Source organism: Chenopodium quinoa, unplaced genomic scaffold, assembly GCF_001683475.1.
Source record: "Chenopodium quinoa cultivar QQ74 unplaced genomic scaffold, ASM168347v1, whole genome shotgun sequence".
Lineage (NCBI taxonomy): Eukaryota > Viridiplantae > Streptophyta > Magnoliopsida > Caryophyllales > Amaranthaceae > Chenopodium > Chenopodium quinoa.
This window is the reverse complement of record NW_018745675.1, coordinates 1,403,315-1,420,000: the sequence shown is the minus strand read 5'-3', so window position 1 is coordinate 1,420,000 and position 16,686 is coordinate 1,403,315. Positions and strand designations below refer to the sequence as shown.

At 38.8% G+C, this 16,686-nt stretch overlaps 1 protein-coding gene across 2 annotated transcripts in view; it reads right to left on the bottom strand.

Annotated features, from left to right (window-relative positions):
• LOC110717273 (E3 ubiquitin-protein ligase UPL4-like) overlaps positions 1-10,366 on the bottom strand; it is a 14,309-nt gene extending 3,943 nt beyond the window's left edge. Inside the window, exons 1-13 of one of the 2 annotated variants that reach the window (XM_021895929.1) lie at positions 10,097-10,366; positions 8,808-9,493; positions 8,579-8,689; positions 8,367-8,483; positions 8,047-8,205; positions 7,744-7,905; positions 6,311-6,463; positions 6,034-6,155; positions 4,804-5,941; positions 1,769-1,867; positions 1,545-1,605; positions 223-1,433; positions 1-43 (exon numbers count right to left, since the gene is read on the bottom strand). The exon at positions 1-43 is cut by the window's left edge and continues 185 nt beyond it. In XM_021895929.1, coding sequence (XP_021751621.1) covers positions 1-43; positions 223-1,433; positions 1,545-1,605; positions 1,769-1,867; positions 4,804-5,941; positions 6,034-6,155; positions 6,311-6,463; positions 7,744-7,905; positions 8,047-8,205; positions 8,367-8,483; positions 8,579-8,689; positions 8,808-9,488 — 4,057 coding nt within the window. In that variant the 5' untranslated portion in view covers positions 9,489-9,493; positions 10,097-10,366. The remainder of the gene's footprint in view (positions 44-222; positions 1,434-1,544; positions 1,606-1,768; positions 1,868-4,803; positions 5,942-6,033; positions 6,156-6,310; positions 6,464-7,743; positions 7,906-8,046; positions 8,206-8,366; positions 8,484-8,578; positions 8,690-8,807; positions 9,494-10,096) is intronic. The other variant, XM_021895930.1, reaches the window with a different exon arrangement.
• Positions 10,367-16,686: the final 6,320 nt, after the last annotated feature.

Here is a 16,686-nt window from a genome sequence, read left to right as displayed (position 1 = left end):
CAAGATCAGGATCAAACGATTGAATATCACACAGAGAGAGTTCCTAACATAACATAAACAACGTTACTGATGAAAAAAGCACCTAAGTCATAAAAGCCAAAAGCAAATCCAACCTACTTAGTCCAGTTTTTTTTTTTATTATTATTATATTTTTTTTTTTTTTTTTTTTTTTTGGGGGGGATGGGGGGTTGGTTGAGTGGTGATAAAAGTCAATAGTATTACCTTCCCTAAAACAAGTTTATAAAATGCTACGGAGAAAGGAATATCCAATACTCTTCCATCTTGAAGAGCTTTTCCAACAATTTGTCCCAAGAGCTTAAACTTTTTAATAACATCAGAAAACTCTATCCCATTTATGTCGCTTGATGTCTGTGACCAAGGGCGAGGAAATAGTCCAGAAGTAGATACCATCACTCTGGAACTAGAATCCTGCTTCCTGCAACTGTTAGTAGATGATATATAATCACCTCTCCACATACCCAAGCCAGCCTTTTGAAACTCATGGCTTACTAATGTGTAAAATTCCAGTGTTGGACCGAGACCTGTACCAACTTCTTCACTGTATTCCACCTCAATAACTACCTTCTTTTGTGCAGAAAGATCCATCATTTGAGCAGCTGACTCCAAAACACGTTCCCGACATACCAGGAACTTCTTACGAGGTGGACTACCAACAGAAGCTCTCCTGTCTCTAGACGAATTTGAATCACTAGGAGATGACATATTAGGTGGGATTTGCACTTTACCAAATGCTGCCAACTGAAAAAACTTGCATCTTGCCTCAAAGCTGAATAAGAATGGGCATCTAGCAATCAACTGACTACACCACAATGGCATGGCTCCAACATGGACTGATGAGGGATCCCGCATCTGTTGTTCTAATTTGTCTGTCAATCTGCTGCTCACAAATTCATACTGTGACAGTCTAGGAAGTGCTACTTTTAACTCATCCAAATCGTCTATTTTACCTTCAGCAAAAGCATTCATTCTTTCATAAGACACCAAATGATATGAAAAGCGGTTCATCATTTCCAAACATCTGAGGAGCAACAATATATCACTTGAAGTACTTGATGAACCCAGCTTAGAACCAAGTCCATGAGAAAATATGTTGGAGAAAAGTGGCATAACTTGCCGGCATAACAAAACTTTATCTATTGCAGCATCGCCATACATGTTACTAGACTCCTTAAGACTGCTTGTCTCATTACCTGCTACTCTCCTATACGTTATTGTGTGTGTACTAGTCCACAATTTTGAACCATTCACCCGTCTTTCAAGAATTTCTTGGTATAGGGTAGATGAAGATTCTAACAACTCTCCATTGAGGTAAAGTGCCAACTTTGATGGAATATCCTCTTTGTTGAAGGATGCTTGAGACAGGCCCTTCCTACTATTTTCATTATCACCACATAGGCAGGTAGAGCTAGTTTCTGCACACATCAAACGAGTAATTTTACAATGATTTTAAGATAATTCAAAATGGAAAGAAATTTGAACAAGAAAATTCGCTATCCAAGACGTAACATGTCAAGCCCACTCACCTATTAGGTTTTCAGTTGCATTTGGTAAGGGAATTTCCTCTTCTAGAGATCCCTGAAACAGCTAAAGCATTAGATGTTAATCACAGTTCCATTACAGCACTAATAGATTTATGAAGTAGCCAGTATTTTGGAGGCCAGGTAATAATTAATATTTGGATAGCTTTCAGACAATAGTGCAAAACAACAGACTTGAGGACACTTAATTAGAAAGCAGATCAACTCACAGATTGAACTTCACTTGACACTTCTGCTCCAATAACCTTTGTCTGCCCCACATCAGATATGTCCATAGCTGAGCTATGAGATTTATCATCACCATTTTCCTGCAAGTAGTAGTAGATTCTAATAAGATTTATAAACCAAGAGTGGTCAATAGGCTAGACCAATAGGCCAGTGATTCTACCTACAGAAACCATACCAAATAGATCAACATATTCTTTTTCATTTTGAAATTTATAGGTAGTAACTGGTGTTTCATATTATTCACAAGTACTGAAAATTAGAAAAAATAATTCCTTTCTTTTGTTTTGTTCCAGCTCATAATCTGAACAAGTCACACAAACAGGTAATACACCTTAGTACATGTTATTTGACGCTGAGAGCATCCCCAAAGCATGGGGGAATTCGTTACATATTTCTTTTGTTTCTAATAAGTTGTTTAATATTTGGCATGCTGAAATTTATACATAATGGGCTGGTTTAGATCAACCCTCACCAAAAGTATTTCTAGTTAATAGAATATTATAAGATAGAATTATAAACCTAGTAACAAGATATAATTTTAAATATTTATCTTTTGTTTTATTAATTTTATTGCTGACATAAAAACATCCGGTTACAGCTTCTGATATAACTGTTTCCCCATTCTTTGTCCCTAAGTCCCTGTGAAGTTTTCGTACAATTTCAAATTCTTACGCTTCCAGCGAAAAAATTCCCATTTAGGCCTCATAAAAAGAGCTTACGGGTTTTACCATGAAACAAGTTCTTCAATTTCGCACAATGTGACAAATTGAAGAGCAAATATACGAAATAGCACGCAAATACCACCATTATTTTCTTAGTTTCAAAATGCTATAATTGTTCCGTTGCTTTACATTCATTTTGTTCGCAGTTCAGTTATCCCAAAGTTTAATTTTGATTTGAATAATAAGAATTTCATTTTTGCACCCTTTCAAACATAAATAGAGTTTTATTTTCATAAGAAAAAGTTAGTGACATTAATACGGAAGTATAAATTATTTTTATTTATTTTTTTGAAAAAATCAACCTCTAAAATCATTGAATACATAAGCAAATGTTTTGCAAATGAAGAAAATAAAAAAAAAAATCAGGTCAAATTCAAACTACCATGCTATTGTTACTTAACATATTTCATATGGTGAAGGTTACTGGGACACTACTACTATGGAGTTTAATACTTAGATCATGACTGGGACTTTACATCCCTAGCAGGGTAACACTGGTTTTAAAAATTGACAATAAACTTTACATTTGTTTGGTTACTTTCAGCTTTGTTTGTTAATGATTGACCAAATATAGAAAGTATTAAGAGGTAAGATCTTCTAGTTTCATTCCCACTCCCTACACCTGCACCTAATGCTTTTGGGTTAATCAAGCTACTAGTTAACAACAAACTCAGGCCACCTTTGTCTACCTCCAACACCTGAATAATGCTTCACTGAATAACACAAATCTACTAATTATTAAAAGATTTGTTTAAAGTATTTGAATCACAGAACAACAGATAGCTCATGATGAATGAACCTTGAAAACTAATTCCCTAACTAATGATATTTCTAATCACAAACAAAATTCATATGTATTACCTTCAATTATTTAAAAAATAACGCTGTTCATTCTTCAATACAAAGGTTCTAAAAAGAGAAGCATAAGATCTTTGTTTAATGCAGGGTAGAAAGATAGAAGGTATTCTGATATCAAACACAAACTATAACTATCAGGACTCAGGAGATAAGATTTGAAATAGAAAAGGAATGAACCAGATGAATTCTTTGAACCTGGCATGATATGAGACCATAGGTGAGAAGGGGAGCTCTAAGATAACATTTACCAAATTCTCAAAGACATTAATACAAATCCTCAAGCATGAAAACCAATTATAATGATATGGAGAGCATCATTGGCAGAGAATTGCAACCTGAGCTCATGAACAGATTAAGCAAGTGATAGAGGTGGCACAGCACAGCACAGCAATCAGACAATCTTAGAGCACACAAAAACCTCCAACTAAAGCTTGCTTTCTAATTATTGCTGCTTCTAACTTGAGTAATTTGCAAGTCAAATCCCTCACTTCAATTATATGCTCCACTGTTTCAGTTCTCTTCAATTAGCTCCCCCATATTAATTGAAACTCTTTCGAAATAAAATTTAGAATTAAAAGACATCGGAAACGACACATTGCCATTGCTTTTATAAATAATTAGTAGCAATCTATACTAATATTTAAAAAAAAAAATAAAAATAAAATAAAATAAAATAAAAAGATAAATTTGCTAACATGATGCCACGTGGCCTTCCCCCTCAAGTATTTCCATTTAATTTTATATTTTGTAAGATAACCACCATGCATATTTTCTTCTTCCTGGTATTTTCATTTTTTTAAACCATCATGCCTATTCAATACATTGTTAGTTTCACCCCCTGATTTAACAAAGTGAAAAACATTCTCTTCCATTGACTTTGTTTCAAAAAAAATTTTACATTGATAAAATATGACTGACAATTTTTAGTTTCACTGGCCATTCTAAATATCTTTTTATTTATTTATTTATTATTATTATTTGATTGTAAATGGTTGCTAACCCCTTTTCAGCTTCCATTTACTGCTTAGTTGCCTTTAACTTCAATTCATTAGTATTTTGAAATAAAAAATATATAATTTCTAAATTTAAATTATTTACATTTTGAAAAAAAAAAATCTGTCTTAGATTTTGAATAAGCATTATAGAAATATATTTTAATAAAATAGTGTACATTAATATAACTCAATCAATCAATCAAAGCCTTAATCCTATAAGTGAGGTCAGCTACATTAATATAACTCAATAATAAAAAATAAAAATTAACAACCCATGCATGCACAGGATAAATACTTCGTATTTTAGAAGAAAATAAGGACACCTAGAAGAGATTACCAAGGTTATCGAGTAAAGACTGAACAGAAGAGAATATTTTACATATATTGTCATTATGAAAATCAAATGAAAAACTAAGACTCAGTTTAAAGCAAGAAGCTAACCTGCAAATCAGGCGTAACAGTGCAAGTGCTCCCTGATCCCAAATGTTTAACACCTTTGCATGAATGGGAGGCAGCATTAAGAGGAGCTTGATTAGATTCAGTTTTTGCTTCAAGGAACGCCTGGGTACCAGCTTCTGAAGATTCCTTTCTTGTTTGGCCTACTTTGGGCTGTAGATATTGTTCAATTTCCTCCACAAGGCAAAAAGGATCAACAGTCACAGCATCTTTCAAGTAGTCACCCAAGCACAATTCTTCTTCTCCCCTCACAAAGCGAACTTTGAGAGATGGATACGCGGTTGAGCGTCCATTAGGAACAGTTGCATAAGAGCCTCTTTGCTTGGTTGCATAACCTGTCATAACAGTCATAGTTTCTACAGTTGAAAGGGCACGGTGTAATTTTCTCACAAGCAAAGACAATGGTAAATCTTGTGAGGTTGGATCAGGTGATGACAAAGACATTCTTGCAAAGGCCTCAAATCTTTTTTGTACACCATAAGCTTGCGTTAGGTCATCAGAGATATATGAGCTGCTTAAAAACTGACCATTTGATAGGTAGTTCAATAATGCCTTCATAATGCCACTTTCTATGAGCTCAAATGTTGAAACAGGTACATTCCCTCCAAGTTGAAGTATGACTTTATCCAAAATACTGCAGAGTCTCTCTTCCCTCTGAGCACCAGCTTCCCTGTCTAGGGATATGTTTAGAAAATCATTCATTGTATGAGAAGCATTTCTAAGGTCCTCAAGTAAATCAGTCACCATGCTCTGAGAACTATGTAGTTCTACAGAGAAGTAATTCGTCTTCAGATGCTCAGCCAGGCTGATAACAGATTCTTTGTTAGCCTTGCATTTTTCAGAATCGATAGTGGACTGTGACTTTCTGGTATGATAGATATAGCATAAGCACCCCACAACCTCCTTCACAGCAATCTTTTTACTTTGGCTACTGCCAGTCATGGGAAAAGTTTGCTGTGAACAACTATCTGGCATGAGAAGGTTATCAATTGCAAATAGAACACCTTCTTTGATAAAAGATTGCATTAAGACATTAGAAAGTTTTTCCAGGACAGTGTCTGCAATCTGTAGAGCTAATACCAGAACATGATGATCATTTCGAGTGAAAATTCCTGCCAAAAAGCTGTCATGCAGTTCAAAGAGATGTTATATTTATTATGAAAAAAAATTGGTAATGGTAAATGTTTGCCCAGAGATAGATCAAGGATCTTTTACCTTGCAATGTTAATACTCCCAAATAATTTGAGAAGAGTCTCGGGTTTGCTATAGTAAAATAATCTACTGATAACTGAAAGGCATCCATAGCAGACATACAGATTAGCACCAGAGCTAACTACCTGCAAATGGAATACAGTAATAAAAATTAAATTTATATTAAATTTGAAACTTATTAATAAAAATAATAAAATATAAAAATATAAAACTCTTAAGAAAGCACAGAGGCTAGGAAACAAAGAAGGTAGCCAATGTGTCTAAATACTAGTGGATTAACCTGGACCAAAGTAGGAAGAATATCTGTCCCAAACTCCTGCATTATATCAGGCTGATCCAACAATATTCTGTCTGTGCTCGACAAGAGTTCTTCCTTCTTATCTCTGACTACTTCAGGAAGCAGCCCATGCAGCAACTTCAGAACTTCATGCACCTAAAACATAAAAGGCTGATAATTTATACTTTCATCCACCAAAATATTGATGCCAGCTCATTTGAGAAGTAAGATAGATGAGTATTACATCAAGGTAGATGAACAAAGCTTTCTAGAATCTAGATGATACGTTAAAAATTAACCTTCACAATTTTAGGTCAGAAAAATAATGAGTCTGTTAGCTGGTTCATAAATATTTTATTATATTTTCATTCAAAGCATAGTCTCGTTTTTCAGCACCCAAGATATCATTCGAATCGAAACCTCAAAGTAATTTCAATTCATACACATAAGTAATCCGGTATAAATTCACAGGCTCACATCCTAAGCCTCCACCATTAGTCCAATAGGCTTCACATGTAAGTACTCCAAGAGGCAAGGGACATCATCATATATCTCACCAACTTGATATTTAGGGTTCACTAAACAGCTTTGATTCTAAACTGGAAAAGCATTAATCACAGTGCACTTTGTTTTTCCCCCTCATATCCTTCCTGAATCTCACAATGTGCTTGTAATATTTTCAAAAATTTGAGATTATGATGACATTGATGAAGACAAGACGTGATAGGAGGCAACAGAACAAAGAAAGTGTGAATATGGTGCTTAGTTTGTAGTGTTGCCTATGGGGATTTCTTGCCCTCCTCATGGACAGCACTTCTTAAGAAAGAGGCTTCTTTGGCAAAGACATGTATCCCACTAAAACGTAATAATGGGTTCTGATGGACCAAAGAGAATGGGGAAGTTTCTAGGCTTATTTGAAACCTTAAATGTTAGTTTTTTAAACAGAAGATTTATAGATTATATATCTTATCTTTAATGTTTAGATGAAAATTTTAGATAGCATCTTCAGTGACATTGTTCTTGCCATATTTTATAAGGTCACAATGCCCATCTTAATCACTTTTACAATTTCAAGGATAACTCTTGATCATTCATTAATCTAATAATACATTAATAACATTTACAACAGCTATTATGATATTGTGAATGTGCTATTCAAAATCTGGGGTTAAAGCCAATTTCTCCCACCAAATAGAACATGCAGTATAAAAAATCTGCTTTAATAACTCTCTTTAATCACAATGCCCCTCCATGCCAAAGATTTTTCCCACCTTATACCCCCACCACTTCTGTACTGCTTGTTATCAATTCATCAAATATTATTCACACATGATAACCTTAGCACCACAATAAATATCAGATGAAAGCATCAAATTACAGATTGGCACAAAATCCAACAATTTTAAGAGAAAAGAAAAGGAAGTAATAACACAAACCAGAGAGCAATTGCTGTCTTTTGTACGAGGGGAAGGAGTTACACGAGAATTGTCAGAATTTGACAAAACATCCTTTACAATTCTTCCAATGTTAAGCTCAAAAAGAGTTCTTACAGCATCAGCTGATCTAGATGCAATTTTGGCAACTAGTCCAACAAGACCCTGTATCACAACATAGCAAAACAGACATGACTACAGTGCTTTTCTCTCCAAGACAGGAAACGAAAGTTCAGTTATAAGGCTGGAATAATTTGCAAATGCTTGCTGTAGAGCTGCTCTGAATATGAAAGGATCATAACTTACGGTGTATGTAGGTTGGCTTAAAGTGATTCGACTATTCAAGTCTATGAGATGAATGACTTGATTAATGAGTCCATGACCATAAAGCTCACTCAACATCCCCAGAGAGTCCTTCACACAATCTCCTACTTTGATCAAGCAAATGGCTACAAGCTCTACCAGCTGAAGAGTACACATTAAAGTTGATTAAGAGAAGAGAAGAGCAAAAGAAAGTCACAAGTCACATCACATACTCACGTGTGTGACATCCATGGCAGGAGCAAAGGCTAAAACAAAATATAGATATACAAATAAATAAACATATAAAATGACACTTTACAAACCTGCTGATCTTCATACTGCAAAAGCATACACAATCTAGGAACTGCCTCCATGACAGGTGAAGGACATTCAGATGGGAGCTTCTTACATATATTGACAACAGTGCGTAGTGCAGTTCTCTAATACAAACAAAAATGCATAAAATACAATTTAAAGTTACGAAAAAATAAGACAAAAAATTTAAATATTGGCCAATTAACTCACGGTGACTTACCTGGACGGTAGTAGAAAAGAAATCTATATAACCTAAAACAGCTGTTATTGCCCCAGATTGTAGGCATGGAAGTGGCTGATCACGGGAAATTTTCTCCAATGCTTGTAAGCACTACATGAAACAAGTGGCTAACATGAATCAAACAATACATATTCGAATAAACATATAACATACAGCTAAAACGTTTTTAACATTATGGGGTCGCTTGTTAAACGGAGAGGGGACATACTTGTTCAGCTACATCAAGATAATCAATGATCAACAGTCTCTCACACAAAGTAGGAACTGCTTCATGCCTGACAAGTAAACTAGAAGAACGTGGGTAAACATCACATAAATAAGTTAAAGCCCTGATAGACAAAAGCATAATATCTGGGCTGTTCTCATGCTTTGCCAACTTTACAAGAGCAGAAGTAAATCGATCAGCTATCAAGCTTGATATTGAATCTTCAGTACAAAACGAAAGAAGTTCGCAAAGTTCAGTTAAAGCAGCTAATTGTCCTGAAGGCTCAGCATCATTACTCAAACAAGAAACAATCCCATCAAATTTGGCACTATCACTCTGTGATCGACTACGTTGAAGCTCACGAAGACTGCTATATCGATCATCATCATCATCCTCCATATCATCAGAATCACATGACCCATATGGAGAATCCCTCTCACCATCACCCTCAGAATGTCCAGAGGCTGAAGCTGCAGATGAAGATGAAGTTTCCATATCACCAACACGCATCTCAAATGCTGTACTCGTCGCATTAACAATTGTTTCAGGGGTTACAGTCGACGAACTCGGTCTAAACTCCAGCGAACTACATGCCCGCTTATCTGCAGGCAAATCTTCCGCCATTTCTATTCGTTTCTGACCCCTACTTTCCGTTATACTATCCCCCATTAACTTGTCTACCATCCACCCTGTATAAACCACACATACTTAAAGCATCATAAACAACACTATATTTTCAAGTTTAAACTAAAAAGTTCAATCAAGTTTCACAATTGCGAGCATATAAACTACTTGTACAAATTTAAATCATCACCAACAACAATATATCCAATTATCCAAAAAAAACTAGTATCAATTAAACCATCACAAACAACACTATATTTAAGTTTAAAGCTAAATTATTGTGTCACAATTGGAGCATTAAACTAATATCAATTAAATAATCACAAACAAACTATTTACAACCATTCAAAAAAAAAATCATAAAACAGAATCACTGAATATGATATAAATAAACCAAAAATAATAATATTTCAATTTTAAATTGATCAACAATATTGATCACCAAAAAAAAAAAAAAAAAAACACTGAGAAAATTTTGACAAAATTAGAATTTTTTAAACAAGTATCAGACTTACTAATCCAATTCAACGCAACAAACAAGAGTCAGAATTGCACCAAATAATGGGAAAAAATTTACAATATAATCGATCAAAATCAAACATTAAATTTAATTAAAAATAAATACAAAAATTAATGAAGATAAGATTGTAAGAGAAAAATTGACTTACAATATTAAAATTATTTGATGGGTATTTCCACAAATAAAATGATCTTCGATTGTACCCAAATTGCAAGCAAAAAGTGTGAATTTTAGGGTGTAAATTGCACTTGGGTTTTTATAATATCACCGCCTCTATGTTGTTTTTTTGGTTTTTTTTTTTTTTTTTTTCTTTATTAGGTGTATTTATTTATGAAAATTAATAATAAATTAATTAATAAATAAACAGAGTTTTGATAATGATCAAAGTTTCCGAAAGATTATACAGTTCCCTCCGTAACTAATAAAGATTTAATCCCGGTTTATACGATAAAGATTATGGGAAATTTCATAATCAAATTAATTACTGCTACTTAGGTTTTTATATGATGGGAAATGTTCCATAGTAATTATTGTGTACGCTCATATATTTGATGTCTTAGCAATCCTCATGTCCAAAAAAAAGTAACGGTTTTGTTCTGGGTCGAGTTTAGATAATTAACTAAAAAATGTTGTTTTAGGCTTACTCAAACCCTTACTTTTTCGGATTGGTCTGGGCTAGACCACAGTTGATCACCTTTATTTTGTTAGAATTGTGGATGTACATTACGCTCCTTTTGAATTTTTTTTTATTTTTTTTTTTTTTGTTCTCCAATCAACCCCTTGTATTTTGTATGCACAACATTGTTAATTTTTATAGCAAACTATAAGATTATTCGTTATTGACCCTATATCCAACGGGAACCGAACCACTTAAACCCAATTATTTAGAATTGAAATCCGGCATCTGTTATTTTACCGAACAGAATAATATTTGTTTCGGGGGTTTTTATGTGTCCTGCGGGAGAGTTACTTCACTGAGTCTGATCCTTGTCGCCTGTACCTGCACACAAACGGATGCTCCGGTTGTTCGAAGTTTCGCCTCCAATGATCAAGTTAGTACGTGTCGAAGAGTAAAATGCGAAAAGTAAGTGAATCTTCTCGAATCTCGAGATCAGGTGATTTCTCTGTTGTAAGAGAATAGTAAATGCTGTAATAAATGAATATGTCCCCCAAATTGGGATAAATGTCTCTATTTATAGGAAATCGGGAATTGTGCCCTTACGCAGGTCATTCTAACCTACGTTTAGTGGGATGCGTCGTTTTACGGCGCCTCGAGAAATGGGCCTGAGAAGGCCGCCATTTTCCTTTAGCCTCCGCATGCCACGTGTCTTGTCCCGGTTAGCCCGTTTAGGGCACTTCCTAGGGTGACACGTGTCACGCTCTGGTTGGTCCACGTGGCTTGGATATTTTTACCCAAATTATTTGCCCCTCACAGGGGTGACGTGGCGTGCCACATGACGCCTGTGACATTTGTCACGCTTGCAGCGGTGACAGGTGTTTAACTGTTTCACGAGGAAATTATAGAGGTAACCCTGAAATTTCACCCCTCTATAAATAGTTTTTACCCCCCTTATTTTCGCATGTTCACGAAAAATCTTCGAGAGAGAATTTGACTTTTTGAGAGAAAAACTTATGTTGCCTGTACTTTGTTCGTGTACATCGTAGTCGTCACAAGCTTCAAACAATTTAACAAAACCTTCTCTTTAAAGGTAACCGCCTGTTTTTCTCTCTCTTTTCACTTTATTTACCGTCTGTGTTTGTTTTTCTTCGTTTTAAATAATGATTTCACCAACACACACGACACGGCTTAGGATAGCAATAAGCCGGCAACCTGGGACGGCTGAATCTAGGATTAGGAGTGTCGGCTGTCCTTACTTGGACTCCCCCTTGCGAACATCCCCGAATTTGACCGTCTTTACGTATGTGCAAGACACTATGGTCAGAACAAAGCGAACAGGTCGAGAGCTCAATGAGGACGACTCTTTTAGGGTGTCGGTTAGTGATATTTCATACCATCCGCCAAGTCCTCTGAATACACTAGGCGACTCTATCTTAATAATGTCGGGTGAAGAGTCTGGGAATGATACTTCCGGCTTTGTTCACAGGTCGCCCCATTCGGACGTTAGATCAGGCGGCTCTGAGGCTGGATTAGGGTCGTGTACATCAAATAAGGAGTCTGAGGGCTCCGAGGCAGAGTCTTCGCCGCCTGCTGAAGCGAAAGCGGCTACCTCCATAGGGAGGGGTGAAGGACAGGCTTCCACCTCTCACCAGGAGAAGTTTGCCACCTACTACCATCACATAACGGCTAGTAAGCAAAATTCCATGCTTGAGAAGTTGGACGAATTTCGAACTACCCATGTCATGGGGTCTGGGTACGAAATCCATGTCCCTGACTTGGAAGACACAGTCGTCTGGCCGGCTGGGTCAAGTTACGGGAGCCAGTGTTTTGGCTGCTATGATGCGGCCATCCAGGCTGGCCTGAGGTTCTTTCTCCACCCGGCGGTGGGGAAAATTTTAAATGGATATCGCCTTGGTGTTTGGCAACTTGCCCCCAACTCTTGGGTTAACATTCTAGGGTATATTGTCGCCTATGAGATGCTCAACGTTGAGCCAGGCTTTGAAGCATTCGCCAAAATGCATATCTGAGTCGAACCCTTAAAGCAAGCGGCTCCGGCTGGTACACCCTGACAAGCCATAAGGGGTACATGATGGCTATTGGAAAGGAGTCCAAGTGGAAGGACTGGAGAAATAAGTTTTTCACCATCTCGACGTTAGACATTGAGAGGAATAAAAAGTTCAACTCTTGGAACCATGACCCTTATTTGTTGGGGCAAAAGGTAGTCTTGTTTCCTGTCCTAGAAAAAGGCTGGGACCATATCCTCAAGTTAGGTGTTTCAGGATTTTTTGATGTCCTTCGGGAGAGTTACAATTCCAAGACTAGTCTCTGGACGCCTGTACTTGCAAAACAACGGAGACTCCGGTTGGGTGGAGTTCCGCCTCCGACGATCAAGTTAAAATGTGTTCAGATGTAAAGTATGCGGAATGTAAATGGGATCAGGCTCCTCCCAAAAGAGAAGTGATTATCCGGCTATCTCAGACAGCCTCGAAATCCGAGCCTTAGCTCTCAAGAAGTGCAATTAAAACTAGAGTTAATGCTCAGCAATTAATGTACACGTGTGTTTCATATTATCTAAATGATATTCCTCAGGAGGAACATCTCCCTTTTATAGGGTCTTGAAGTACGGGCCTAGTACTAGGTTTTAAGAAACCTAGGACTGACTTGGCTTGCTTAGGAATTTGGGTTGTTAAAGGCCACTCTCCTAGCTGGCAATTTGTCTGCCACGTGTCGTGGCCTGATTGGTCCACCTTGGACCTCTCACGAGGTGACACGTGGCATACTCTGGTTGGCCCACGTGGATGACACGTGGCAGAGTTCAATTAGTCCATGTGGCGGGGTTAAATCCCCTAATAATTTGCCCCTCACAGGGGTGACGTGGCTTGCCACGTGGCGCCTGTGACAGATGTCACGCTCTGATTGGCCAACGGTTTTTACCTTTTTTTTTTCTTTTTTTTTTTTTAACTGTCTCTTGAAATTCACCCCCCTATAAATAGGGGATGTCCAAATCATTTGTTTGGGCATTTCCAAAAAACATTCAGACAGAACTCTTGCCTTGAGAACATTGTCATTTTCTTTGAATGAACGACTGCCGCCTGATACCAGACCGCATGCTCTTACAGCCGCCGAAGATTTTTCAAGCACCTTCAACTTCTTAGTTTAAAGGTAACCGCCTGCTTTTCTTTCGTACTTTCTCATTGTTTTTTTTTCTTTTTGAAAATGGTTTCCCAAAAGAACACGGCACGACCTAGGTTAGTGATCAGTCGGTCACCGGGGACGGCTGGATCTAGAACTAGGAGTGCCGACTGCCCCTTGCTGGACCACCCTTTGCGAACTGCCCCAAGTCCGACTGTCTATGTGTCTGTGCAGGACACTATGGCCAGAACTAAAAGAACTGCAAGGGTGACAAACTCAGACGGCTCCTCCTTCTATGCGCCTGTCAGTGAGATATCTGACGTGCTGCCTGGCGCCCCAAACACCCCTATTAATTCCATTTTAGAAGAATTAGGGGAGGAGGTTCAAAATGACATGCCGACTTGGTTGATCTAGCCAATCAGGCGGACGCTAGATCCGAGAGCTCAGGCAGTGACTCTAAGCCAAGTACTTCTAGCAAATTCTCTGATGACTTTGAGGAGAGGCACTCTCGGTTAGAAACAGCAAGAGAATCCCTCTCAGTAGAATTGGGAGAAGATTGGGCGAAGCCGTCTGCTACCCGCCAAGAGCAATATGTCGCCTACTATCATCATGTTCCCACAGGCAGGCGGAAAATGATGGCGGACAAAATAGGGAGCTTCAGAGCTGACCATGTCATGGGGCATGGTTATATCTTATGCACGCCGGATGCCGAGGACACCATAGTCTGGCCAGAAGGGACCAGCTACGAGGACGAGTGTTTTGGGTGTTATGAGGCGGCTATTAAGGCTGGCCTAAGATTTCCTCTTCATCCGGTTGTGGAGCGAATCCTGGACGGATATCAGCTGGGTGTTTGGCAACTGGCCCTAAACTCTTGTTTCAACATTTTAGGCTATGTTGCCGGCTGCGAAATGCACGGAGTAGACCCCAGCTTTGAAGCATTCGCCCACATGCACTACCTTAGCCGGATCCCAAAAACAAGCGGGACCGGCTGGTACCAGTTGTCTAGCCACATGGGCTATATGATGACTTTAGGGAAGGAGAACAAATGGAAAGATTGGAGGAACACTTTCTACATTGTCTCCAGGCCTGACAAAGTCCAAAATCAAAAGTTTGACAAGTGGAACAGGAACCCACATTTCCAAACAGGCGGGACTGAGCTGCCGCCTGTTCCTCATAGAGCCAGAGAGGAGATCCTTGACAAAGGCCTCTTCAAAGTGGACATCCAAGCAAACCCCGAGACTGGGGCAAGGGAGTTAATTCCCCAAAATTATATTCCCAAGTATAACTGGCTATAAGACGGGACATATCTGGTCGCCTGTGGCCTTAGTGGAGAGATGCCGAGAGGTAGTTGACTGCATGTTCAAGTGTCTTGTAAGACTTGGTTGATTTTGTGTCGAACTAACCTTTTGATTCATCTCTTGCAGATAAAGCTATGGAAAAGCTCTTTGCATCGAAGAAAGCTACTGCCTAGTACCGCTCGACCATCCTAGGCAAGCGGTCAACTGAAGAGTCGCCTGCTTTGCAGGCGCCCAAGGTGAACTTCTTTCAACTTTGAACAAGTCTCATTTAGCTTTTCTATTGCCTGCTTCCTACTTATTGTGGTTATTGTTGTAGGGCAACTTAACAAAGCCTTCCTCCTCCTCATAGCCGGATCTTAAAATTAGGAAACAGGCGGCTGGTGATGTGACGACTCCTGGGAGGGCCAAGAAGCACGTGGCCTCAAGGCCAGGGAAGAACCCACCTAAAAAATCCCTAGCCGTCCCTAAGGGCAGTCTGCCTAAGAAGGAGAAGGAAAAGGAGGTGGCTGCTGAAGGTATCAAAGACTTGTTTCCTTTCCCTTACCCTTTGAGGGTCAAATTCAATCATCAGTCGTCTAGCACCTCTGAAAGCAGTCGGTCTATTGGCCGAATTTACATCAAGTACTTACAGGGTATTGATTGTGCAGATGCCTCTCAAAGGCCGGATCTTGTACAACTGGCCAAGTCCATGCTGAAAGTCGTCTCCCTTAAGGACAGGGAGACGGTTAGAGGAGTCGGCACCCTCAACCTGGATGCCATCCTCTCTCTTCTTGCTGAGGTATACTTGTAAAAAAAAATTATTTCTTGTTTATATAACTTGCAAGTCGCCTGTAACTGACGTCTGTTTTTTGGCCGAGTGCAGTCTATGCTGCGAGTGCACGGTCTCCTACGCCCATAAACGAGAAGAACAAAGAGGTAAAGGCTACGAAGGCTTGGGCCGCCTCTGATCATGATAAGGCCATGTTTCAGATTGCTCAAAATGAAATATTGACGACTGACATACTATATTCACAGGCGACCGCCAACCTGCTGATCAAGGTTGACTTGGACACTGCGAAGAAGTGGGTCTATGAGCTGGAGCAGCAGGTCAAGGGCCTTAAGGCCAAGCTCGAGCCTCTTAAAGAGGCAGAGAAGGAAGCAAACGACCTCCGAACTCGGGTGGACAAACTGAAGCAGCGACTGGCTAACTAGGAAACCCAGCTTGCCATAAAATACATTTCTAAGGCCAATGATGGACGACTGTAATGTCATCATGGAGATGATCTGGGCGGCTCTTTTCCCGGAGCCCAGCTATGAAGGCTGGAAGAGTCAGTTTGTCGCCTACACCTAGGAATATAATGACAAAATCATGAATGCTGGTAAAGTAGAGCAAGAGGAGGAGGACGAGTCTAATTCGGCGGATGGATCCGTCCAGGAGGAGGAGGAGGAGGAGGCAGATGCCGAAAAGAAGGAGGAGCCGACTGGGGATCAGAAGGATGCGACTCTTGAATTTAAAAAGCCTCCTCTAGAAGCCTAAGTCCTTTGGGTGAATTTTTTTGCGGCCGGATGGCCATGTATCTTTTCTTCAGCCTGCGTGCCGCTTGCTTTGTATTATTACCCGACTAAGGGTTTGGGGTTCATTGCCAATTTCAAAATTTATGTCGATCTTCTGGCCGACTGTTAATATGAATCACCCGGCAGTTTTGTTAG